General features: G+C 40.1%; 1 protein-coding gene across 4 annotated transcripts in view; it reads right to left on the bottom strand.

Annotated features, from left to right (window-relative positions):
• phkb (phosphorylase kinase, beta) overlaps positions 1–25898 on the bottom strand; it is a 119020-nt gene that overhangs the window by 16858 nt on the left and 76264 nt on the right. For all 4 annotated transcript variants that reach the window (XM_085767361.1, XM_085767369.1, XM_085767342.1 and 1 more), the window contains 3 exons: positions 15872–15927; positions 14590–14683; positions 62–145 (listed from right to left, as the gene is read on the bottom strand). In XM_085767361.1, coding sequence (XP_085623487.1) covers positions 62–145; positions 14590–14683; positions 15872–15927 — 234 coding nt within the window. The remainder of the gene's footprint in view (positions 1–61; positions 146–14589; positions 14684–15871; positions 15928–25898) is intronic.

Here is a 25898-nt window from a genome sequence, read left to right as displayed (position 1 = left end):
TGTAAGTATGCACATGTGTATATGTATGTGTATGTGTGTGTGTAAGGGTGAAATCATTTACCTTGCAGGTCCCGATGCAGCCCACTGGTCTCTCTGGACGCCCACTCACGCCCAGCTTCTTATTGATGCCAAGGAAACGGTATGCCTACAGGAAGAGACACACACATACACACACATTTACATTATGTTAACATATAGATAGAAGCAATGTGTCAGTCAACATACAGTGCAGTAACATTCACATTGCAGATGTAACTGCTGGCCTTTCTGATATGAAGGAAAACTAAAATGCTTATCTGGACAATTCCCTGCGATCACATCAGCATCGCTTTGAGATTAAAAAATATCAAATTTGATTTAAAATGTCATGCAGTTTATCATAATAAAAGTGTGAGTCCCTCATTCGTCTGTCCCACTGAGATATTTCTGTCGTTCATAAGCTGAAATGACCGCCATGTGCCAGCCTCACCTCATGGTATTAACTCTATGTAATGTTATGAAATGTGGTGGTAATGAAAGGTCCCTACGCTGCCATAAGTAGCACGCTTAGTGGACCCAAGTACACCCATGGGCACTGGAGCTGATAACAGTGATACACTGAGATGGAGAGGACCATACAAGGAAACACTGAGACCTGGTTGAGTCCTGATACTTTCCACGAATCCTTTTGTAAAAGTAAATAAATTCAGAGCAATGTTCAAACAATTGATGTTCAGTTTTACACAGATGTCAACAAAAGATGGATCTTTTTCAGCTCATAAGCAGACTGCCACATGGAGAGAAGCCTGTGCAGTGGCACATATTGATTACAAACATGCATAGAGGAGAAAATAAAACCTGGAAAAGCAACAAAGGCATGAGAGAAACATGCAAAAGAAGTGTTTTAATTTATGCCAAACTTGAGTGAAGTACAATGCTGCGATAAGTCACTGGATGCCTCTTTAACATGTTAAAATATCTACCAGCAGGGATATTCTTTTGCTGAAACTATGGTACATGATCTTATTTTTGGAGAAACATTAATTTGAAACTGTGAAATTACTCAATGAATCATTTAAAAGATCTTTTAAACGTGATATTAAATTGATGTTTTTGAGAACACTGAACACTTTCCACTTATTTTTAGCAGTAGGTGGGTTCAACTTGGTTGACATACAATCTTTTTACACACTGTTATTTCATCCTTTGTAGATTAATTAAGTTAGTCATGTCTGTTCTGAGCCAGATCCCACAATCTGAAAGTGAAAACACGGAGTCAAGTCAAATATAAAGAGAATGTATGAGCTAAAAACCATTAACATCAGCAGTGTAGGAGGTCCAGCACAAAAAGGTCGGGAGAGATCTTGACATTAACGCTCATCTCCAACAGGGTTTTGGCTCAATACAATGAGCTCAGGATAGTTGGGGTTAAGTTCCACACCTAATTGGTGGAATGAAATCCTGTGGTATCTGTCAGAAAAAGTATGACCCATACACCACAGGGTCTATTTAGTTTTCTAGAGCTGGTTCGGCTCAAACTTTAAAAACAGAAGCTCCAATTAACAGCACCATTATACACCAAAGTATTTTGCATTATTTGAGACAGTTGCAAGATAGTGTAATAATATACTGTATATCTGGGCTGACTTAGTGTGTGAAGCAGAAATAGAAATCCTTTTCACATGTCCTGCAATAATTACTTAAAGTGCTTCCTGGTACATCAAAACATAACAGAGAAAAAGGGTCATGGCCTTCTTGCCCATGCCTTCTCTGAAATGCATTCATATAGCAGCAAGAAGGATACAGAAGCTCAGTTGCATTTCTTTCAGTTCTTCAGATAAAAGCTTCTTACCGCTGCGTTGCCTGCTGACAAAACACACTGATTCAAAGATAAAAAGAGATAGAAGATGGACATTGATTTCTCTGCTCTGCTTGTTTCGAGCGCAGTGGTGCGACACACTCGCCACAAGTTATCATTTATGTGTGTTTTGTGCATTACTCTTGTGTTTTCTGATGTCCCTGGCTGAATGTGGGTACTTGTTCCCTCCCAATCTGTCTTATCATGAAACAGCATCAGTTCACCCACACACTCAAGTGGCACAGCAGGAAATCTGCCCATCAAGTTCTCCGTGCCGCAGTCTACCATCTCAAACTGCAATACATGGTGTCAGCCAAAAGGTGGTGCTCTACTACTCCTATGCACATGCTGAAAGCTGCGAAAAGCTTGTACTGACCACAGCAGGGGAAGGCTAAGGTTGGACCAATTAAATCAATTCCAAAAAAAGAGAGAGAGGTACTGTCTTTATGTTTAAAAAAAGAATGTAAATGTTAATTGAGGATTAAGCGGCACTGCAAATTACAGCCATAAAAAGACAAGGAGGAGACCTGGAGGAGAAAAGCATGGGAGGAACCTCTGCACCCAACACTTCCTGTGTGCAGAATACCAATGAAGAACGACAACACACAGGCAGCCTATCAAAGCATCCTTTCATTCCCTCACATTTCTACCGACCGCAGCACAAACAGCGAGTCTAGCAGCCAGGAGAGATAATAAAAAGCCATATTCAAAAGCTGTATTTTACACTTCTGCAGTGGCCATGAGGTGTGACAAAGTGCAAAACTTTTAATTCACCATGGAGACGTTCCTCAGGTGGATTTGAGCTCAAACATGCGTCCTACGCATTTTCTATCATTTCTGGATTGGTGTCAAATGGTGTTAATGTAAGTGTTGGATGTCACAGAATGAATGTAAAAGATTTACCTTGACAGCTGATGCTGCCATCCAGACAGACTTACTGTACAGGAAGTAAAAAGCTCAAATGACACTGTACATACCTTTTGAAACTGGGATTAAACCTCCTGCTCCTGTGGCAGTTTTTTTCCACTGGTTTCCCCCTGAAGTTTATCTTAATTGTCCTACATCTTACATATTTCTTATGTCTAATTTAAAGTGTCAATTTTCCTCATGATGATAAAGTACATGTATGGTCAGAAGGATATTTCATATGAGTTCTACGCACTTTATCAAATCAAGTGGGATTTTCCACATTTTTCTGTATAATATTATCTTGGATAACATTTGCTTGTTGTTCTACAATGGAGCGAAAAGGGATTTTCTACAACAGCTGCACTCAACATTTCTACGGGATTACTTTCTCTTTTTATGTTTTGTAAAAACAAGTGTTTGAGTTGAATTTAAAACTGTAGTTGGCACATACTGCCTCAAGCAATGTCTCATGTATTTCCATAATCTCTGCTACAAGGTCTTGAGCAAAAAGTTATCATGACCAACAGTCATTAGTGGCAAAAATATGACAATTAAACAGTTACAAATACTGGAATTTTTCTTGAAAGTCTTTTAAGATATCATTTGGATGATTTGAAATGTTACTTGCAACATGTGAAGAAAATGAGAACGCCAACAAAGAAAATGTCATCCTCAGTGACACCCACATTGACAATCTGGAATAAAACAGGGAAAGAAACAGCTAAAAAGGGAGGTTATTTTGGGGGAAAGCAGTTATTTGCAAGGGGACAAGCTTTAGGGTGCGCGGGTGGGAGTAACACATTGTGAAATGTAATTGCCACTCTCCCATCGTCAGGCAGCTGTTGTCAACACAATCAAACGGCTGCGAGGGACGAGGTGAGGTGAGCATACGCAGCCTGCTGCACTGGAAATGATGGTGGCTCCAAGATAAACAGATTCTGTCAAGGAAGAAAAACTGACTGGGCTTTGGATTTAATATTCAGCACACTGCACTGCTCTGACTCACAATTGTATATCCATGTAAGAGGAAGAGCACCAGAAAAAAGGCAGAGAAGGAGTCAGGAGGAAAGGTAACAGATATGACAGTTCAAAGGCGGATGATAGCCCTGCAGGGGAGAAATCTTTGGTGTAATAAACATAATGGTGGTGGGGCAGGATGTAGGCCTACCTAAAGGGTAGAATAGGGTTAGAGAAGCTGTTGCGGTGGATAGGATATAGCAGGAGAAGGTCAGAAGGTAAAGAGGCCTGGATAAGAGAGGAAAACCCACTGAAATAACATGACAGGAGAAATTGTTTGTTTAAAGAGCATGGTGTGGAAAATAAGTCACACACCAGACATGACAGAAGAGGAATAGAGGCTCGAGAGAAGTCCAGAGTGTGAGTGATGGATGTGACAGGAGACACAGAGGACAAGCAAATGGTAGACTTCAACCAGCTCACATGCAGATGAGGGACAGTATCGAGAGAAGACACTGGGGTTTGAGTGACAGACTCAATGGGAGTGAAACTGACATTGGATGTGGGGAAGAGGTTGTTGTCAGATATGGCAGCACCAGTGGTGTAATCTATGACAGATGAAAGAGGCCGAATGGACTTGTTACTTGTTACCTGAGAGCAATCCCAGGTGTGATGATCAGTATTTTGTCATGTTAATGGACTTTTTACACACACAAAGACACTGCCGACACTGATCCTGTATTATTTACATTTCATATATTCCTCACTGTGTGTCACATAGTGTTGGCTTTCAATAAATGGCTCCATTCTGAATCCAGTACCAGGTTCATTTATCTGCTGTTCTACCACATCTCAAAGGTTTTCTACTGGACTTTTCCTTAACATAAAGGACATAAAGAAATTCCAAGATGGGGCGTACAAAATTGTTGACTGTAGTGAACTGAGGCCATAAAGTGATGCAAATGTACAGTGACAGCACTCAGGTTTGGTATCAATATAATGGTGCCAAGTATGCCAAGAAAACTTTCCTCACACCATTAGTATAACAACTGCAGCACTCCAGACTGTTGACACAAGGCAGGTTGGGTCCATGGATTCATGTTGTTGATACTAAATTCTGACCCTACCATGTCTGTCACAGTAGAAATCAAGATTCAACAGACTAAACTATGTATTTCCAGTCTTCAATTGTGTATTTTGATAAGCAGCCTCAGGTTCCTGTTCATGGCTGACAGAAAGATGGACCGGATGTGAGCTTGTTTTATTTTTGATCCACCTCAAGGTTGAATATGTTGTGAGTTTGGATATGTTTTCCTGCTCAGCTGTAAAGACTATGGTTAGCTGAGTCATTGTAGCCTTTCTGTCAGCTCCAACCAGCCTGGTCGCTCTTCTCTGACCTTCCTCATCAACCAGGCGTTTCTGTCTGTGGAGCTGTTGCTCACTGGGTGTTTCTTGTTTTTGGCTCTATTATCAGTAAAAATCCTAGGAGATCAACACTTTCAGAAGTACAACCAGCCTTCAGACAGGTCTCTTTTTATCCTGACGTTTAAATATAAACTGAAGCTCCAGCCCTGAATCTGCAGGATTTAATGCAGGTTATGCACACCACTGCCATGATTGGCTGATTAGAAAATGAATGAGTAGGTCGGTATAAAAGTGTTCCTAATAAAGGGTTAAATTAATGTACTGACAAACAAAACAAGCACTGCTCTTTTTGTATTCACACAATTTTCCTTTTTACTTTAAGTCTAATGACACTGTATCTGTCCTTAATTAAATCTATTTGTTTCATGTTTGTTAAGATACCCCTGCTCTTGGCCTTACAGGGTCTAATTTCAAACAAGTTCCTTGTAATTGCCTTTTTATTTGCAGTTATTAAGCTCTTAAAGAGATATCCAGGAGTGTTTGTCTGAGTGACACTGTCACAGAACAATTGAATTGTTGCAGATGACTAAAACATCAGTGTGTCATTTGCATTCACTACTGTTTTATATGAGATGTGGTGAAAAAGGGAATACGATTTTTAAGACCAAATTCTTAAACTTTTTAGTAATACACATGGGATGTCAGTCAGGATTTGCCTGTGACACCCGGGAAGGCCACATTTACAGTTTTCTGTTGCCTTCTGATTTGAAATTCTTGACAACCTTATTCCATATCTTTAGAGATTCTGTTAAAATTGTATTATGTTCATTTTGATCGTCATCATGTTTTCCCTCTAGCTTTGCCTGAGGTTGCAGGTTGCCTAGATTCAACTCAATATGTTTCCATTTTGCTTGATACTCTGGGGAACACACATGACATAAACAATACATCTCATTTGAGCAGCATGGTAATATTGTTTGACGTTTGGCAGGGCTCAGAGGGCTTAGACCTCCTTGGCTTTTATCAATCTCAAGTGTTGCAAATTTTACCCTCTGCCTACACCTACACAAACAAGCCTGGATATCTGTTTGTCCCGTGTTGTAAACTGAGAATTAGGGATTGAAGCAGGAGGACAAATCACTATCTGCACAGCCGGTTCATCTCTACCATCTCTATTCTTAAACTGAAGACCAGTTTTTTTTTTATGAATCTCATTGTTGATGGCCTTCTCATTAATCTCATACATTTTGTTTCAATCCTGGATGATAAGCATACCAAGGTATTCTATAGAATTTATCTCCAAATTTGAATTTACTCCGATCCTACAGATGGGTGTGCAATTTAAGCAAAGAACCTTTATTTTTGTGATGTTCAATTCGTAACCTAACATCTGTCCAAAATTTTCCCAAATTCATGAAATATTGAGTTTGGGTGCCGAAGTTAGGCGGCAACGTCGTCTGTATGTTCCTAGAGTGATCCCATTCAGTTCATTGTTTTTCCTGATATCGCAAGCTAATGGTTCAGGGAGAGGGAGGGGCAAAGTCAGTAGCGCTGGTGGTGGCATCTATAGAGGTCAAAGCAGTCTGTCAAATCCCCACTGATCTACATCGCAACAGTTACATCACTATATAGAGGTTGATACACCTGTATAGAGAAAAGGCCAACTGGCTATATCAAATGCCATTTCCACATAAATGTTGACCGACCGGGCTGGACTGTAATGTGTAGAGTTTGTCGACCTTTTATGAATCCTGTCTGGTCTTTGTTAATTAGGTCAGGAAAGAAGCGTTCCAGTCTTTTGGAAATTATGGATGTGAATAATTTATAGTCTACATTCAATATGGAGATCAGCTGGTGAGATTAACATAACTCCTTATTTTTGCCTTCTTTTGAAATCACTGATATCACTGCTTTGTTAAATCAGCGAGGTATTTTACCATTTCTAAGGTTCCGTACCACAATATTGGAAAACCATCACCCTCTGGACATTTATTGTCAGAGAAAACAAAGATTTTTTAATGTTACCTTCATCCACTTTTTCTGTCTTATAAAAGCTTAGATATTTTGTTAGTCATGACATTTGTTGCTTGAGGTTAAACCTGAACGTATTTGTTAAAGGATTTAAAAAATAAAAAATAAATGAAAATTTGATGAGCTGCTCAATTTGGATTTGATGAAATGGTATTAAATTCCAACTCTTTTGTTGAGATCAATAATGGACAAAACACCAGGGCCTGTATTCACAAAGAGTCTGAGTTCTCTCAGAGAACTTAGCCTAGAAATAAAGGTATTCAATTCAATTCAATTCAATTCAAGGAGGGGACAGAAACCTTTATCTTAGTGAGGTGTGGTTGACCCCGTAGCTAGGGATGACTCATTCTTTTTAAAGGTCTGATTGGTTGCACTCCTAGTGAACAGTGAAATTCACCTATCACAGACCTTATTAAGACATGGTGCAATCGTGAAAATAATTTTATGTCATGAACAATTTAACAAAGTTCAACAAATTGTTAGTCAGATTTAAAGGGTTATGTTTAATCGCCATGCTGGTCATTTCGCATATGATTTCACTATAACGATTTTGTCCATGATTGTCCATTTGTGAGCCTGCAACGTGTGACATCCAGCGGAAAATGAACAAACAGCACTACAATACGAAGCTGTGAAAAGCCCTGTAATTGATAACTGTGCTGACAGAGCATGTTTTCAGTTAAACATTATAATTGTGCGATTAACTTCATTTCTGCTGTCATTGCGATATTTCACGGGGGGCGGTCGACTATCCCTGCACAGTCTAATATGTAGCATTTAATTAAATCGCTGTCATTCAGTGTTATTTGTCTGATCTCTCCATCTTTCTGCCATTTCCTTCTCTGCTTAAGAAACTCTTAGGCCTCTTGCAGAACGTTGTAGAAAGGCTGTCACTTAACACTTGTGAAAGCCATGAAAGGGTGGTTTACATGAAAACGGCCACCAAGGTGAGCTGGAGAAAAGGCAACAGCTTAAGTGACAGATATGAAGTAAAATGTTGGTTATTGGTTTTGAAAATGGTAAAACCTGAAAAGAATAATAACATTGGCATTGATCTCATTTCATTTTGTACCTATAATTATAAAGGCTGTACCATAATACAGAGCAAAATGTATTCAATACCTTTTTAAATAAACCATGGATCAAAGGTCTTACAAAAAGCTGTTTCCATGAACTTTTAAGAGCTTTTAAAGTTAAAGAGAGTCCATCCAACTACAGCTCTTTTATATTTTCTTCAAAAAATCCTAAGATCACCAACTGATCTGCTCATTTTGACCCTCAAGTATCTAAATAGATTATAGCTGCTGCGCAGCGATGGGTCGGGTCCGGGCTACTTTTGGGCATATTTAGGCAATTCTGAGCAACAAACAGGAGAATAGGAAGACAAGACAGTTGTCCTTATAGTGTCCAATTTGCATCAGTTGAGGATTGAACCCACAACCTCGGGAACTAAAGACTGTTGTCTATCGCACTGAGCTAATTGACAAGTGGCAGTTCAACAGTGGCTTCACAAATTGAGTAAGCCATTCACTGTCTTGTAGGCAGAAAAAGAAAAATCAGTTTTTGAGGTAAAATAATGATATGTATTTGTCAAACATCTACTATGAGCCTAAGATGTTAGGAGCCTTCGCAGATGGTCCAGTCCAAGCTATTTGGATTTTTAAATTTAGAAGCTTGCTGTGATGCCACCATTAGGACAATTGTCTTGTGTTTCGTGTTGAGGACATTTGACATTTTGATTTGTCATCATCATCATCCTGGCTGGGTCTTGAACTCACAACCTCTGACACCAAGAACCAGCGCTTAACTCAGTGAGCTAATTATCTGGAAGTGAGACATGGTGTGTGTCTTCTCAAATAGACTCAGGGAGTCAGTGTCCGGGCAGCTGTTGTGGACGCAGATTTCTGTTATCTAAACAAAAATCTGTTAATACATAAATTGCATTTAGACAGCAAAATAGCTTGAGGACATCTGCCATTTCAAACTGTCATCATCATCATCTTCTCCCTCGCTGGGTCTCGAACTCACAATCTCTGACACCAAGAACCAGCTCCTAACTCACTGAGCTAATTGGCTGGTACTGAGACCTGCTGTGTAGCTTGATTTATCCACTCAGGTGAGCCAGTGCCCGGGCAGCTGTTGTGATGAAATGGTCAAAATGTCAATAATTCAGTCATCTAAACAAAAATCTGATAATACATAAATTGCATCTTGACAGCATGGAAATGTTGGTGATTTGTTTTTAATGATAAGTGTTTTGCTTCATAAGAGAAAATATGATGTTTATAAATTCCAGTCTCACATTGACTGCAGTTGTTCCCATGAGAGCAGAATTCAAAATGTTCTAGAAAATTCAGTTTTTGAATTAAAATTCTGATATTTGCCAAACTTCATCAACCATGACTCCAGAATATTCTCATTTTTTTTCAGGAAGTTTGAAAATGTATTTAGCAAGAATTTGATGGTATATGTTTATAGTACTGTTTACAGTCAAACGTTTTCATGCACTGTAGGCTCAATTTTTGCTTAATCAAAAATCCGAGAAACAAGTTTTGTGGAGGACGGTCTGGAGATGCTCTGTAGCAAGTTTGGTGTCAATTGAGCAAAAATTGTGGGAGGAGATACATTTTAAAAGTTTTACAGTTATTGAAAAAAACAGAGTGATGGACTTCATAATTTGTAATAAGTTTAAGTTGACAAAAGTTTCAGCAGTATTGAGGCGACATTGTGGTGAAGTTTCAACACTGTAGCATCTACCGTTGGTTTGGTAGGAATTTTTAAAATTTTTAAATTTAAACGCTTATTGTGCCCCCCCTGGGAGGGGGGGGCACATGTCCTTGGAGTTGAGTGAATCTGGCATGGGACTGAACCTTTGTGCAAAGTTTGGTGAGTTTTCGCCCATGGGAAGTATGACTTCCTTGGAAGAAGAAGAAAGAAAGAAAGAAGAAGAAGAATTCCTAGGAATACAATAGTGTCCTGGCTACGGTGTACATTTTAGGACATCCTCAGGTGTCAAGCTTCAGCCTCAGACTTTAGATGAAAAGGCATGAGGTCTGAGGAAAACCACTGTCAGGTGTCCACTAAACAGCCTCAGAAAAAAGTCGTCAGACCAAAAAGCGTCAGAAAAAAAGGCGTCAGACCAAAAGGTGTCAGGAAAAAGGCATCAGAAAAAAGACGTCAGACCAAAAGGCGTCACAAAAAAGGCGTCAGAACAAAAGACGTCAGAAAAAAGGCGTCAGAAAAAAGATGTCAGAAAAAAGGTGTCAGAAAAAAGACGTTAGAAAAAAAGGCGTCAGAAAAAAGACGTCAGAAAAAAGGCGTCAGAAAAAAGGTGTCAGAAAAAAGACGTCAGAAAAAAGGCGTCAGAAAAAAGACGTCAGAAAAAAGGCATCAGACCAAAAGGTGTCAGAAAAAAGACGTCAGAAAGAAGGCGTCAGAAAAAAGGTGTCAGAAAAAGACATCAGAAAAAAGGTGTCAGAAAAAAGACGTCAGAAAAAAGGCATCAGACCAAAAGGTGTCAGAAAAAAGGTGTCGGAAAAAAAAGACATCAGATTAAAAACTGACTATTTTTATTTCTACAAACCTTGATTTAACAGTCTGCAGACCATACTTTTTTTTTTTGCTGCTGTAAAATTAAAAACATCATGTTTTTAAATGTGACATGATAATTAGCACATACTAATTTCTTGTTATGTGTTGTTATGTAATTGCTCGTCAAAGCTTTCTGCATAAATGTATTTATCCACATACAATCATTGAAACTGAAATTGTTGAATATTTAAATAGGCTATAACTTTATTTATAGGTTAAAATGGTGTAAATTCACGTCACATAACAAAACATGATGTTTTTCATGCTAGAGCAGTAGAAACAACAACAATAGCAATAAAAGTAAACCGTCAACACTCATGTCATGACGACATATCCGCGCTGTTCTGGCAGAAGCGCTGCACAAAGGAAAATCGCGCGCGAGCTGGAGCCCTCCCATTCACACCAGACGCGCATTTCTCCATGCCGGTCAACCAGCGCCTCTGCCTGTGTGTAGGCTGTGTGGGTCTGTGGCTGCGTGTGTAGTGTATGTGTGGGTCGACTGTGGCTGTGTGTGTGTGTATGTGTTGCCTAGGTATGTGCGTGTGTTCATCTTTCTCATGCTCTGTTTAGGTATATAAACACAAATAGATCACAAACGCAAACACACGGCTATTGTATTTGTCAATCGCAGTATTTTATTTTGAAAATTGCTTTAATCTTGAAAATTAACCGAATTCTCTTGTGTTTCTTTGGGTAACTTCCTGCCCAGATTGATGCGATCGTTTGCGACTCACACACAAAATAGACCAAAACGATCGCTGCAGGGTGCGAGCTGGCTGCGCAGGTGCGCGCCGCGGTGCATCTGGTGTGAACAACACAATCGGTTAACAAGGGCGCCGGTAGGAAACAGACTCTGTTCCGCGTCTATTCGTGGCACTTCCGCGTCCGGTGTGAACCTGGCGTTACATATCGGAGACGCGTGTTCCTTTCGGGTGCAGTCTCTTTTCTGCACGACAGCTCGTTACCGGTGTCGTGTTTCGATGACGTCATTAAATACAGCAATGAATAAATAATTTACTAGTCTGCCCCCCCCAGCCCCAACTGAATCAAAGTTTGAAGAACACCTTTTGGTCTGACATATTTTTTTCTGACACCTTTTCTCTGACGTCTTTTTTCTGACACCTTTTTGCTGACGCCTTTTTTCTGATGACTTTTGGTCTGACGTCTTTTTTCTGACACCTTTTTTCTGACGCCTTTTTTCTGATGACTTTTGGTCTGACGTCTTTTTTCTGACACCTTTTTTCTGACGTCTTTTTTCTGACACCTTTTTTCTGACGTCTTTTTTCTGACACCTTTTTTCTGAAGCCTTTTTTCTGATGCCTTTTTTCTGACACCTTTTTTCTGACACCTTTTGTTCTGACGTCTTTTTTCTGACACCTTTTTTCTGACGCCTTTTTTCTGACGCCTTTTTTTGACACCTTTTTTCTGACGTCTTTTTTCTGACACCTTTTTTCTGACGTCTTTTTTCTGACACCTTTTTTCTGACACCTTTTTTCTGACGCCTTTTTTCTGACACCTTTTTTTGACACCTTTTTTCTGACGTCTTTTTTCTGACACCTTTTTTCTGACGCCTTTTTTCTGATGCCTTTTGGTCTGACGCCTTTTTTTCTGACACCTTTTTTCTGACGCCTTTTTTCTGATGCCTTTTGGTCTGATGCCTTTTTTCTGACACCTTTTTTCTGACACCTTTTTTTCTGACAAAGACAGCTTTTTTTCTGACACCTTTTTTCTGACGCCTTTTTTCTGACACCTTTTGGTCTGACGTCTTTTTTCTGATGCCTTTTGGTATGACGACTTTTTTCTGATGCCTTTTGGTCTGGCGACTTTTTTCTGAGGCTGTTTAGTGGACACCTGACAGAAGTTTTCCTAAGACCTTATGCCTTTTCATCTAAAGTCTGAGGCTGAAGCCTGACACCTGAGGATGTCCTAAAATGTACACCGTACCTGGCAGCTGCGCTGCCCGGACCCTAAAAAGTGTTCAGTGAACAGTTGTTCAGGTGACAATGGAGGTGAGCCCAAACAAACCTTCCCGATCTCAGCATTTGAGATATTTTCTGTCTTGTCTCTATCTCTGACATCTCCTTGTGAGAACAAATTTAAAAACCACTCAGCCCCATGCATCTCCAATTTGCCAGAGTGAAACAGTAACAGCTCCACCATTATGCCGATCAATCAAAATGAACAATCACTGTTTGACGAATCAATCACCTCGACCAATCCGCAGCCTTGTTGTGATTGATGGGACAATCAGGAGGAAAATCTTAAGAGCAGGAAATCTTGGACTGACAAGCAGATGGACTGACTGAGCCAAGTTCTGCAGGGATATTGATAGCTAACTGCTGAAATGTAATCTGGTTGACTGTAAGATTGATTTGTGTCATTGTGATGATGGTGGTGGTGGTGGAGGTGAGGCACCATCAATAGTCTGTCACAGTTTCCTTTCCTCAAATTTCCTTCCACACATTCACAATGAACGATACGGAATCTCCCTTTTACAGTTAAAGCAGATATCAGTGGCACGGCCGTTTCGGCTAATGCTGTGTTCAAGGCAGGCTTTTGAAACCGTAAGTTACAGCTTCAAGTCACAACTACGACTTGGTAGCGTTCCAGGTAACCCGTAGCTCGTGTTTTTACCGTCCTGTTGTCTGTGAAAGTTCCCTATAACGGCCACTCGTAACTTCCGACCCGTGAACTCGTACCAGATCGAACTGGTATGACTTCACAGGAAGGAAAAACACAAAGTACGAGTTTCCTTGAACGCACCATGAGTTAGCAGCCCCCGCCCTTGTCAGGCATCAATTGGTCCTCGTGCTACGTCACCACATTCACGCACATCCCTTGGCTGCACACACAGCCCTTCATGCCGTTCTCTCCCCTCATTGGATAACACTTGTATCCCACAAGGAAAATTTTCTCCTCGGGTTACAGCAGAGCAGAGTGACGGAGAGACTCGTGTTTAGGCTGAAATACTTCATGTAAGTGATTGCTGACGGAAAATAGGACTATTTAGGACTTATATTAACAAAAACATTCCACTGATATCTGCTTTAAATACATCAATATTAAACCAAGCAGCAAAGATTTCTGATTTCAGCAATCAGAGAGGTTTCAGTTGAGCCTTTGCAAAATCCCTTGCTCCAAGAGTGATAGTTTGAATGCAGATTAAGTGTAACCAGACACAGCAGGTCTGTCAAACCTCGGATTCCTCCATTCAGTTGCTCAATGGGACAATACCAAGAATATTAGAGATGTAAAGTGTCTGGAGAGTTGAGTTTTCATTAACCTTCCAAAACCAACAAGACAATAGCAGAAGACAAAGGACTGGATTGAACTGGATTTAGGCTCTGAAAATCAGTATGCCTGACTGACACAGGTAGAGAAATTGAGCTTACATAGTAGGTTTACAAGTAAAATGTTATGTTTGAAAAAAGAAAAATGTAAGCATAAATCTAATCTGTGTACAGTGAAGGTTATTTGTGTATTTCTAAAGCCTAGCATAGCTCATTGACGTTCTGTAGTTTAAAATTGAACAGCATCATGTTGCAACACAAGAGCATTATCTCTCCACTATTTCCATAATGTAGTGACCAAGTGACAGATATAACAATGGAGCTGGGTTCTCCTTTTAAAAGCAGCTGTAATCACTTAAAGGTCAGCTGCAGATACAGTAATAATATGCTCAAAGTTAATGTTGAAAAAATCAATAGAACAAAGGATAAAAAGTAATGTAAACTGTCTGTGCAAAATTTTTGCTTTTTGGTGTTTTTCACCAAAAACAGTGGAAAGAAATGAAATTCCTGCCTACAGTATGTACAGTAGATTAGTTTCTGAAGTTGAGGACCCACTGTTTCAAATATATTCATGAACCATATCAATGAAAATGTGTCTTCCAGTGCTACCTTGACCAGTTCCTTCTGAGGCCAGATCTGGATGGGCTCCACCTGCTGCGGTGTCTGGGTCTGAATGCCGTAAGTGTTGAGAAACACCTGCAACCTGCAGATGCAAAAAGAGAAAAACAAGAGCAGGTCATGACCTAGTTTATGGCTAAACTGTGTACGGTCAGTAATTCACATCACATCAGATCTGCATTATCTTAAGTCTCAAACAGTGTTTGTGGGGCTTTTAGGCCTTTTTTGCCCTCCCTTCCCATGAACCAGTCTGCCATCCACTACTCCCATTAAGCTGGCCTGCTCTCCCTGCCTTTCCTCCCGCCCGAAGCTGCCTTCATCAGCTCTTGCTAACATTTTCATGTTTCTCACATTCTGTGTTATAAACTGTTTTCTTGTCTGTATACAACATCGACGTCTGCCCCTCCTGGCTGAGGGATCCCTCCTCTGTTGCTCACCCTGAGGTTTCTCCGATTTTTCCCTGTTAAAAGGGGTTTCTATGGAGTTTTTCCTCAGTCGATGTGAGGGTCTAAGGACAGAGGATGTTGTTACGATGCCATGTAAAGCCCTTTTAGACAAACTGTTTGTAAAAACGGGCTATACAAATAAAATTGCCTTGCCTTGCCTTGCCTTGCCTTGCCTTGTTTGATTGGACGTCTAAAGAGAGACAGGAAATTGGGAGACAGAGAGAGGGGGAATGAAATGCAGCAAAAGGCCGCCAGTGAAATGGAACCGGGCCTCCACATATGGGGCGGAGTTTGTTGTGTTTGTCAAAAAGCATATCATAGAGAACACTGTAAACCGTTCAACTGTCTTTCAGTTTAGTGAGCTATGAAACTGTGGTCAAGCTCTGAACGATTCCAGTTATTCAGGACACCAAATGTACCTGCTGTGCTCATTGCTCCATGCAGTACAGCTGTAATTGAATAACAGTATAGAATAAGTGTTCAGCAGTGAGGGAAGCTGCTGCAGGACTTGGCAGCAGCAGTAATTGAAGCTACAGGTTAACAAGATTCACAGAGTCGTTTGACCCTGTTTAACATGCACACACACCCACACATCCACTCTCTTACATATGTACCCAAGCACATACACACACACACACACGCACACACACAAACAATGAGGAGAGTGACAGATGATGGCAGAGGTCAGGCTGAGCACCAGCTTTATGAGCTCAACACAATTACAGCACTGAGGGGGCTGAACAGGAGAGAGGAGTGAAAAATAACCTCCCATTACAGAGTGTAACACATGAACACATGAACACACACACACACACACAATACTCTACCTTTGGCTCTCTGCTATCAGGGACACATGGATCACAACATCATTCTCTATGGGACCCTGTAATGACAGACAGAACAGAGATCAACATGTGAACAACCCTGCCACATGTTGCAGATTGCAGAGAATGGTGTGTGTGTGTGTGTATTTCTCTCTTGAAATCATTTCTCCTCCTCCAGTTTTGTTCACCTATCATGCACACCAACTACATGTCCTTTGGAATTGCAGTTCTAACCAGGAAAACCAACTAGGATTTGAAATTGTACCAAAATTAACCAAGTTATGGTTGTGTTTTAGTGGTTGAGAAAATCCAGACCTGTCCTTCATAAAAAAACAATATCCTGTATTATTGGAAACTCAACTATAAAACACTTAAAATGACAGTAAAACAGAGCAGGGCTGATGGCTTTAAATTGCCTGTAAGTCTGAACTGTTAGTGTGAATCGTTGTCTGTCAGCCTTGTGATAGACTGGCAGCACATCCAGGGCGCACCCTGTCTCTCGCCCAATGTCAGCTGGGATCGGCTGCAGCCCGCCTCCCGCCCCCGCCCCTGTTAATGAAGAGATGGATGGAAACCTCTGAATAACCAACGAAGGTTGATGAGAGATGCGGGAGCGCTGAGCTGGGAGGGAAGGACATGCGACATTACGAAGGACGAGGGTGATATAAAAGGGAAGGAGGAGCAGAGATAGACAGAAACAGCGGGCGGTTACACTGATGTTTTTTTCACTTTGGTGCCAGATGAATTGAAACGGCATTAAAGTGGGATATAGACCAAGAGAACCATCATCATTTCGATATAGGGTTTTTCCATATCTCTAATAACAGAACATTTATAGACCAGAAAATAAATTAATCAAATAATATTCCATAACAATTCTAAGCCTTTTATTCAGTAAAAAAAACCATTGCATTTTGCCAATTGCAGCCTCTCTAATACAAGGATTTGGTGCTTTTCTCATTTTCATATCAACACCTAATACCCTTGGGAAGCGAATGAATAATGGCTTGACAGTCCAAAATATGGATAAACTTAATGATATTAACGAAATAATTAGAGAAATAACTCATAATGAAAATAATAATTATGTGATTCAGGCAGCTGCTTTGGATTTGACATAGTGGCCACACATCATTTTAGGGGAAGCTCTGTCCACATTGCTGCACTGGGTGACATGTTTCCTTGTCCGGCAGCCGCAGATACTGTCTGCAGCTGAAAACAGTTCCCAACAAACTATTCGCTCCAACCTCAGTATTCATTTTGTACCTATTTTTTTATTTTCATGTATTTTGGTGAGAATAGAAAAAAATGCACCAGGATTAAATTCCAATAGACCAAAGAAACGCACAATGAAACCATAGTATTTTATCTCAAGGAAATTTCAGTCGAAAGCAACTGGACTTGGTTATTTTTCTTAGAATAACCAAGAATAACCAAGTCCAGTTGCTTTCGATTGAAATTTCCTTGAGATAACTATGACCTGGATGAATGAGAATATTCACAGGCCAGTAGTTTTAGTATTTTACAGGACTGTACAATATTATTGTTAACAAAAACAAAACATGTACTCAGATACTACATAATTAATGTTTTCTGGCAAGCTATGTCTCCTTAAAATGAGGCAACACCTGACAAATCTGAGGCAAGACAAAACATGGGTTTTTGTTGCTTTCACAGAAGAAAGAAAACCCATCAATGCAACACCTCAGAGCTCTTAAGCAGCAGAGACAATAACAATTGACCAGAATGGAGCGACAGGCCACTCGTGTTGCCTGCAACACGAAAGAGGGAGAGAAAAGAGAAAGAGAAAGGAGGGGGAGCAGTCATTTCTGATGTCTCCTCTGCAGTAATCACACACCTTCCGGGCAGGTGGACAATCAGAAAAAACAAAAACAAAAAAAAACATCACAGTTGCTTGTCTTGTAGCTGAGCACCTGAACACAGAAGAAATCACATGCACATGAAACTAAAAATGTTGAAAGAGACAACTTCAGAATTTTGAAACTTTACAACTGCATCTGTGTGTTTTTGGTACAGGAATTGAGAATAAGAAGAAGAACACTATCTGTACCCAATCAGTGTCATCTTCAATGAACAACACTTTGATTTGTTTTTCCATCATGTAGTTTGTGCCCTGTTGCACGTACAAGCTTGAAAACTCAATTTTCTTTTTTTTTTAATTCATTGGTTTGCATGTTGTGTGTTTTCTCTTCTGTGTTTTTCTTGCGAGTTGTGGGTATTGTCACATTGATGCACATGTAAATGTCTACCTGAATATGTCCTTCAGTGCCTTTCATCCGCTCATTCTTCATTTGTACAGTACTGTAGAAGTAAGCAAGGGCGAGCACCTTCAATGCACTGAGTTATGGCTATTCATGGCCGTTAAGGACTCGGGCAGCATTGAGTCACAAGACCAGCAGCCTTTCATCGCTTTCAGACACACACATGAATGTATACCACTGCTACATGTGTCCACAGACTGCACAGCAACAGTCTTGTACATGAAGTGAGCATTGATACCGACATGAACAGATGCTCTGATTCATCCAGTGACAGAATTGTCAGCCAGGGAACAACGCACACAAGTAAGCATGCTCATCATGACAGACACACACAAACACACACACAAAGCATGGGAGCCATTTTGTTTGGTCGATTTTAGCTGGTTGTAGCCAACAGCCTCGTTATCATCAATCAGAGAGCAGGGTAGAGGGAGCGGGGAAGAGAAAAAGGGGGTGGCCAGGGAGAAAAAGAAAAAAAACCTAAACGGCTGAACACAAATCCTCCTGATGAATAGGGGAGCAATGGCACCTAAAATGCTGCAATGCAACTCTCTCATTAGCGCTGGTCTCTGAGCAGACAAAGGACTCATTTGGCAAAGCAGAAGATATGGAAATATATAATGGAGACATGGGAGAAATGCGCTCCCTCCCACTCTCGCTCTGCACACAACAGCCAAGCCTCTCTGACAGACAACTGTGCGAACCACAGGGAAGAAAATGAGATGAGTCTTCAAATGTTTCTTTAAACAACCTTTTCAAAAGGAATCCCAAAAAGCATCAGCGTAATGTGACCGAAGTCGTGTCAAGTCTCTGAGGGGGGTGGCAGAGAAGATATGTGTCGTTTCTCCACAGGGACGGTGCAATAGACTGCTGAGGGGTAGTCAACAAATCATATTGGACCCTGGATGAAGGCAATGGTCTGATGTCAGCACAGCTCAGGCCAAATGTAACCGTTTAAAGACTGATGCAGCACTCTCTGGAATTGGGTTTCAGAGTAATTAATGAATAGAGAAAAAAAACACTGGTAGAACAAATGTTTTATAATTGAACAAACACAATCAACGTCCTGAACACATTGCAGAAAGGAAAAGGACTGATTAGAGACTCATTTGAGAAATTGTGCCTTACTATTTTGACCATCTCTTGCACTGCTCTTACAGTGGACATGGACGTGAAATGGATTTTTTTGTTGACAGGAAAACCATGCTCTTACTCTCACCAAGCTGTATCCACCTACACGTCAAACCCACACGCCAACCTTTGAACGATACCGCTTCAGTCTGTTTCTGTTGGGGAATTCTGCAGTAGTAGAAAACAAGGTGGGCTCAGGAAGGTTGAGTAAGCCACAAATATGAATTGCATCACCACAACATGAAATAACTCCTGGAATGCACTTAACATCACAGATGGATGATATCTAACAGTGTACAGTATGTATAGGGAGCTCTGCCGCAGGGAGCGCAGTGAGGAATCAGCATATTACTTATTGTATCTACCTTTAGGTTTACTGTGACGTGAGCAACCATGTATTACACACACATACACACAGTACAGAGAACATCACTACTGGTGCCTTTCACATTGGAATGAAGGAAAAGTGCTCCAGGGTAGAGTTTCAGTGTTTCTGCATTACATACCCTACCTAATAAAACACCTTTAATAAAACTTAAGCTTAACCAAATCACAGAATTAAAAGAATACAACATAAAACAAAGTTTTTAATGAATCATTCAATAATTTGGTTAATATGCTTATTTGCTTTCATGCCCAGACTCATATATCCATGTCATTTGGATAAGGCTACAGCCGGCAGTTATCTTGCATAAAGACGGTGACAGAAAATAGGAGGCAATAGTAGCGACTAGCCAAGAGACATTTTGGTATATTAACGTTATGTTGATACAAATGCTGATTGTTGTTTTTGTAACACGTTTGTTCATTTTAAACTAATGAGATACAACTTGTTCATTAGCGAGATACGACATATTAATGAATGAGCTTTAGAGGTGCTGGTGGGCACATTTTTTTTTTACCTTTGGAAAGAGACTGTTTCCCTCTGCTTCCAGTCTTTATGCTAAACTGACTTCATCAGCCCACAGCCACAGTTTTTTTTTAAGTTCTTACCACTCTCATTAGCATGGATTTGAGATGCAGTGGGATTTTTCTTAACCATGAGGTCCAAATAACCAATAAAAATGAGACTTTAGCTGGTGGACATAGTCATGCGTTTAACAGCTAAGGAGCCAGATATTTCCCCTCAGGGGTTGGTGGAGACAAAAACAGAAGCAAAGAAGCTACATAATAAGACAAATATGAACCAAAATTAATTCTAACTTTGCTCTATATGTGCTGTGATGTTGAAACAAGAAACTTCTTGTTAATAAGTTTTGCCATATCAACTTTAAAGTTGATGATGATCTTGTGTTTACAGATTTAATCGCAAAAGTAGGCAGAAAATGTGTTAATGCAGGCCTACGCATATAAATAACTGAATTTGAAATTTTAATACACTTTGAATTTCTATGACTTTGTAATGACTTTTATGGATCTGCAGGACCTTGAGATGCTTCCTGGGTCACAATATAATATTTTAGCTGCCAATTTTGGGTTCTTCTTATGATATTTAACTATTCTTGCAAATACACAGAATATAATATTAAAGATTTGCGTGCCTTTGGGAAATTCAGATTCTAACACTTAATGCCTAAAAACAGAGACAAACACACACAAAGACTTAGACAAAGGGCAGAGGCCTCAGGGTCACCACCAAGCAGAACCCATGCTCTGTTGGCCTGAGGTGTAGAGGTGAAGTGGTATCATCATCCTTCTACCAATCAGAATGGATTTGATGTGAAAAAAAAGATTCATTTATTCATGAATTAACATAGCTAAAAAAAAAAAAAAAAAATGCAAAGAAGTATTTAATATCAACTTGAGACCTCTTGTAGGAGGAGTTCTTGAAAAAACAGACACACTTTAAGCCTCCAGTGAAGGATGTGGTTGTAGCAGAAGTTAGCAGGTGATGAAAACAGTGTAGTTTGATAATAATTACACACACCAAAATCGGGCCAAGAGCTTTAAATATGGAAATATAAACAAGACAAAGTCAGTAAGACAAAAGGATCACTGGCTCCTTCTGGTTCCATCCACTAGCAGAGTCTGGTCCGATTGGACAAAGTCAGGCTTTTATCAAATGGCTTTTTTGTAAAAAGGAACTTGGTCGACAGTCAGCAACAAAACTAAATGATACACTGTGGCACTTAACTAAGAAAAAGGAATTAAGCGTAATCTGTGCCAGAGGCCTTTAAGGAAATCTTTCTGCAGCCAACAGAGAGGACCGAAGCAGTTGAAGGATTTGTCTACACCTTAAAAACAACAGCTCAGCAGTCCCACTGTCACAGCCCAATGCTGAGTAATTCTCGTCTGTGCCAAAGTAAGAAATGTTGACTCCTAGAGAAAGCTGCCGTCATTTTATCTTCATGTGGCTGTATCATGTGTTTTCTTTCAGAGCATGCTAGCTTCCCAATATCATGCCGGCTAATGGAGCTCAGTTACTCACATGATTCACTACTCTCTCCTTTTCCTTTTTTATACATGTAGCATGTCATGGTCACGAGAGGCTGTTGTACTAATATTCTTTTGTTACATAAAGTTATGTGAGCTCCCTCTTTATCACAACCAAATACTATAATGAATACCCATGTACTTTAAATAACAAAATAATAAATTGTCAATTTTCATCTATGTTTTTGTTGATATTTTTTACAATATTTTGTTCCTGGTAGATGAGAGGATTACTTACTTACTGAGAGGATACTGTAAATGTATCTAATTTGATCAAAGTGTGCCTGTTTTAAAAATATATATATTTGTTATCTTACTCCACACAGTCCTGTGTGGAAATAAATTAGAACTCCCTCCCTAGGTTGACCTCCTATTTATACTGTATACATGTCGACTTGCTCTTGATTTATATTTGACATCTCTTGTTTGCACCCTCCTACTCCACCAGACCCAGCAAGTCATCTTTTTTAAATTCTAAGACTTAAAATGTGACAGCCAGTGGATACTTGAAAAGGGTCTTGAGTGATTATCAATCAAACTTAATTTCCAACAAAGACAGACACTAATTGAAAAGGCAGATGCCTTGTGTGTGTGTGTGTGTGTGTGTGTGTGTGTGTGTGTGTGTGTGTGTGTGTGTGTGTGTGTGTGTATCCATGACAAGATTAAACGTTACTGTTTACCTAACAGTGCACCTGCGAACACACAGAATGACTAATGAAAAAGACACATTAATAAATAGAGCTGGCTCCCATCTGTCGCAAAAAAACAAACAAATTGGATAAATGACTCCCCCTTTCATCCTCTTTGAGCAATAACAGAAAAAGAAGAGAAACAGGGACAAAAAATAATACAGAAAAAAATAGTGAAATTCAACCTTAATTATTTCTGTGACAGATGTTAACCTCTGCTGTATTATTCAGGGCAGTAAATGAGCTTCTCTGAACTGTCTACATCTCATCTGCTGAGAAATTTAGATTACATCAGTTAATAGATCAAACTGCACAATGTGGCTTCTGAAAAGAAAGACAAGGCACGACATCACGATCCACACAGACCAGGAGGTGGAAAAAGGCAAATAAAGGAGGAGTGAAGGTGGGACAGATTGAGACATGCTGTTAGCAGGTGCTACAGTGGGTGTGCAGCTGCAGGACATGGCTGGGTCTGGCCGCCGCGATACGACCGCGCTATATTTGACAAAGTGAGAAGCCATTTGCGGGAGAACTCTGCCGTGAGTCCCTGCGGAACAGAAATGAATTTCAGCTCCGCTTCATTTGACTTTTCCCCCAAAATTAAAAGCAGTGAGTTGTGACACAAGATGAGAAATGTGTCTGGCTTTTTTCCGTCTTTCCTTCCCTTCCCTTCATTTTTTCCTCTTTCTCCTCTCTCATTCTTTGACCATTTGATCCCATTTTCTCTTCATTGTTCATTCCCTTTGTCTTTACTATTGTCTAGTACTCTTTTTTCTTAATTTCCATTAGTTTTTTTTGTTATTTTCTTGTTTCCTGCCTTCCATTTTTCTTGCTTACCTCCTTCCATCTTTCCATCCATCAATCCTAACTTCTTTTCCCATTTTCCCGACTACTTTGTCTTTTAGTTTTTTCTTTATCCCTCTTCTCACTTCCCATTTTCTTATTATTTTTTCATATCCCCATCATATTGTTCCTTTCTTCAGTATCTCTAAATAGCCTTCTATTATTCATTTTTACCTTTCAATCCACACTTCCTTTCATCTTTCTGGCCTTCCAACACCATTTCTATTCTTCCATCCAACCTACAACCTACCCATCTCTCTCTATCATTTCCTTTCAGTCCTCTTGTCCTCTCTCCATTGTCTTCTGTCTTTGATTCTCTCTTTTTCTTTCTTTGTTATTTTCTATTTATAGTTGTTTTCTCTCTTTTCCCTCAACCCCTCTTTTTTCCGAAGTCTGAACATCACTTTCTTCATATCCAAACCAAAACTTCATTTTGAATTTTCTGCATCTTTTTTTTTTTTTTTTTACCTTCTAGAGAAAACATTTCAACAGTCACAAGGCTTCAATAAATGTGTGAGCATGAACAAGCCTGAAAAGATGAAGATTTTCAGGTGAGAGTGGTGTATGTTCAAGTCTTGAGGTGGAAACGAGCTGTTGGATCTGAAGGGGTGTGAGTGTTTACAGAGCCACACTGTGACTACACACACACACACACACACACACAGATGCCTTTTCTTTTTTCCCCTCCAAACAGATGTTTACAAACACAGTGTGACTGATTGATTGCCTGATTGATTCGTTGACATTATTTTTATGACTATTTTCTCTGTCAGCACAATATCTAATCTTTTAAATGAAACTTAGTGAGGAAAAAAAAAAACTTGTGTTGAGCCGAATGAGACTCAGTTTCAAGGTCAGATCCCTCACAGAGCAGCACGAGGGAGTCGCCCTCAAGCGAGCATCACATCACAAAGGAATAAAACATTCAAAGACTTTTATGAAGTTAAAAAGCTAGCGAGGGAATTTATCCTCCACATCCGCACCACAAAAAAAAAGATTTTTTTTTTTGAATGAAATATAATCCCTTCTTTTCATGCCCCTGCACAGACGAATGACTCCGGGCTGTGTATCGTCCTCGGGAAGCTGGTCTCTGTGCAGCACTGAGATTCATATTTTGATGAGGGTATTTCAAAGTGTCATGGGTTTAGCAGAAATACGTTGGGACAGAGGGGAAAAAAACATGAAAGAAATGCTAAGTCATCTTCAAATCGTGATGTGGGAGAGGAAAATGTCTCCTACGTTTTTTTAAAGTTAGATCTTTTCAAAAGGTCATCCCCTGGTAATAAAGACAAGACCATGACAAGAATCTTTAGCACAGTCAGAAAGACGACAGAGGTGATGAGGCGGGAGTTTGATTCAGGGAAATGTTTCCAGTCTGACAACTTGGAGGAAAAAGAAAGAGGGGTGGAGAGTAGAGACAGAGAGAGATGAGGCAAGAGCAGGGGAGAAAGTAAGTGAAGAACGGGATGCCACTGGCCAGTGTAATTGTAAAGACACCCTGAGAGACAACTAAGGGAGCGATACATTGTTCCCTGGACACAGCTCATAAATATTTTCCTGTGCCAGAGCAAGCAGCGGAAGGAAAAAGAAGAATCTACAGTATTGGCATTAAAGGTGAAGCACAGTGTGAGCTATAGGAGCCTGGACTAGTCAGAGCATCCATGTTTAATATCGTACTTGGAGAGCTGGGGACAATATGGCATGAGTCTCCCTCTGTGCATGTGTGTGTTATATGAGCACTGAATGGTGACAGGTTGTTTCACAGACCTGCACGGGTGACGTTTGTGTGAATGGGATTCTGGATAATGCCTTTTACTAGTTATTTCAAAGCCACAAACACAAGCTGACAAATGACTCTAACTCTAAGAAGGAAGGTGTGTGAGCTGCAATGCATACACAGGGCCTGACAATCACCCTGGAAGAGAAATATGTCCTCAGTCGCTGTGCCAGGCTACACTCAGATATTTGCACAGAAAGATGCACAACACACATAATTACAAACTTTGAGAACAGATGGGCATTATGGTCCTAATGTTCTCTCTCTCTCTCTCACGCTTGTTTCTCTCTCTCTTTCTCTCACTCTCTCTCCCATTTACACACACACTCACACATAAACAGATTGCACTGTAATGCTTGTTGCCAGAGGAGCAGTTATAAACAAGGCTTGACACTTCCCTTTGGATCTAAAGAAGAGAGCCAAGGTGAAATCAGATGTATTTGTTATAGTTAGAAACCTCAGAGAGCACGCAGATGTTTTTACACGGGGGGACGTTTCCGCCGGATGTCCACAGCAAAGCGGAGGCGCCAAGGCCGCTACACGAGCTGCAATATGTGCTCAGCGTCGTTTTGTGTCTTCTTCTGAAGAATCTCGCTGGCACGGATGAAATAAAAATTTATCAGTATACCTTCAGCCCGTCTCACAGACTATGATATTGGCCCAACCTCTTGGGGCCTTGATAAAGTAATGAAACAATGACGACAACAGTGTCTTGCTGTGAGAGGTTTTTAACTCTTTCAAACTCACAGGAATAGATGAATAGATGAAACCCCTAGTGATAATCTATTCTTCTCTCTTTACACTCATACTATGCTGTGGTTGTGCTGCCTGACGGCTCACAATATCATTAGGCTTTTCCTCCATTTAAATTTAAA

The sequence above is a fragment of the Trachurus japonicus genome, chromosome 3, assembly GCF_045865225.1.
Source record: "Trachurus japonicus isolate A0001 chromosome 3, Traja_1.0".
Classification (NCBI taxonomy): domain Eukaryota; kingdom Metazoa; phylum Chordata; class Actinopteri; order Carangiformes; family Carangidae; genus Trachurus; species Trachurus japonicus.
Note: the sequence above shows the minus strand (reverse complement) of the source record. Positions and strands in the feature narration are given on the sequence as shown.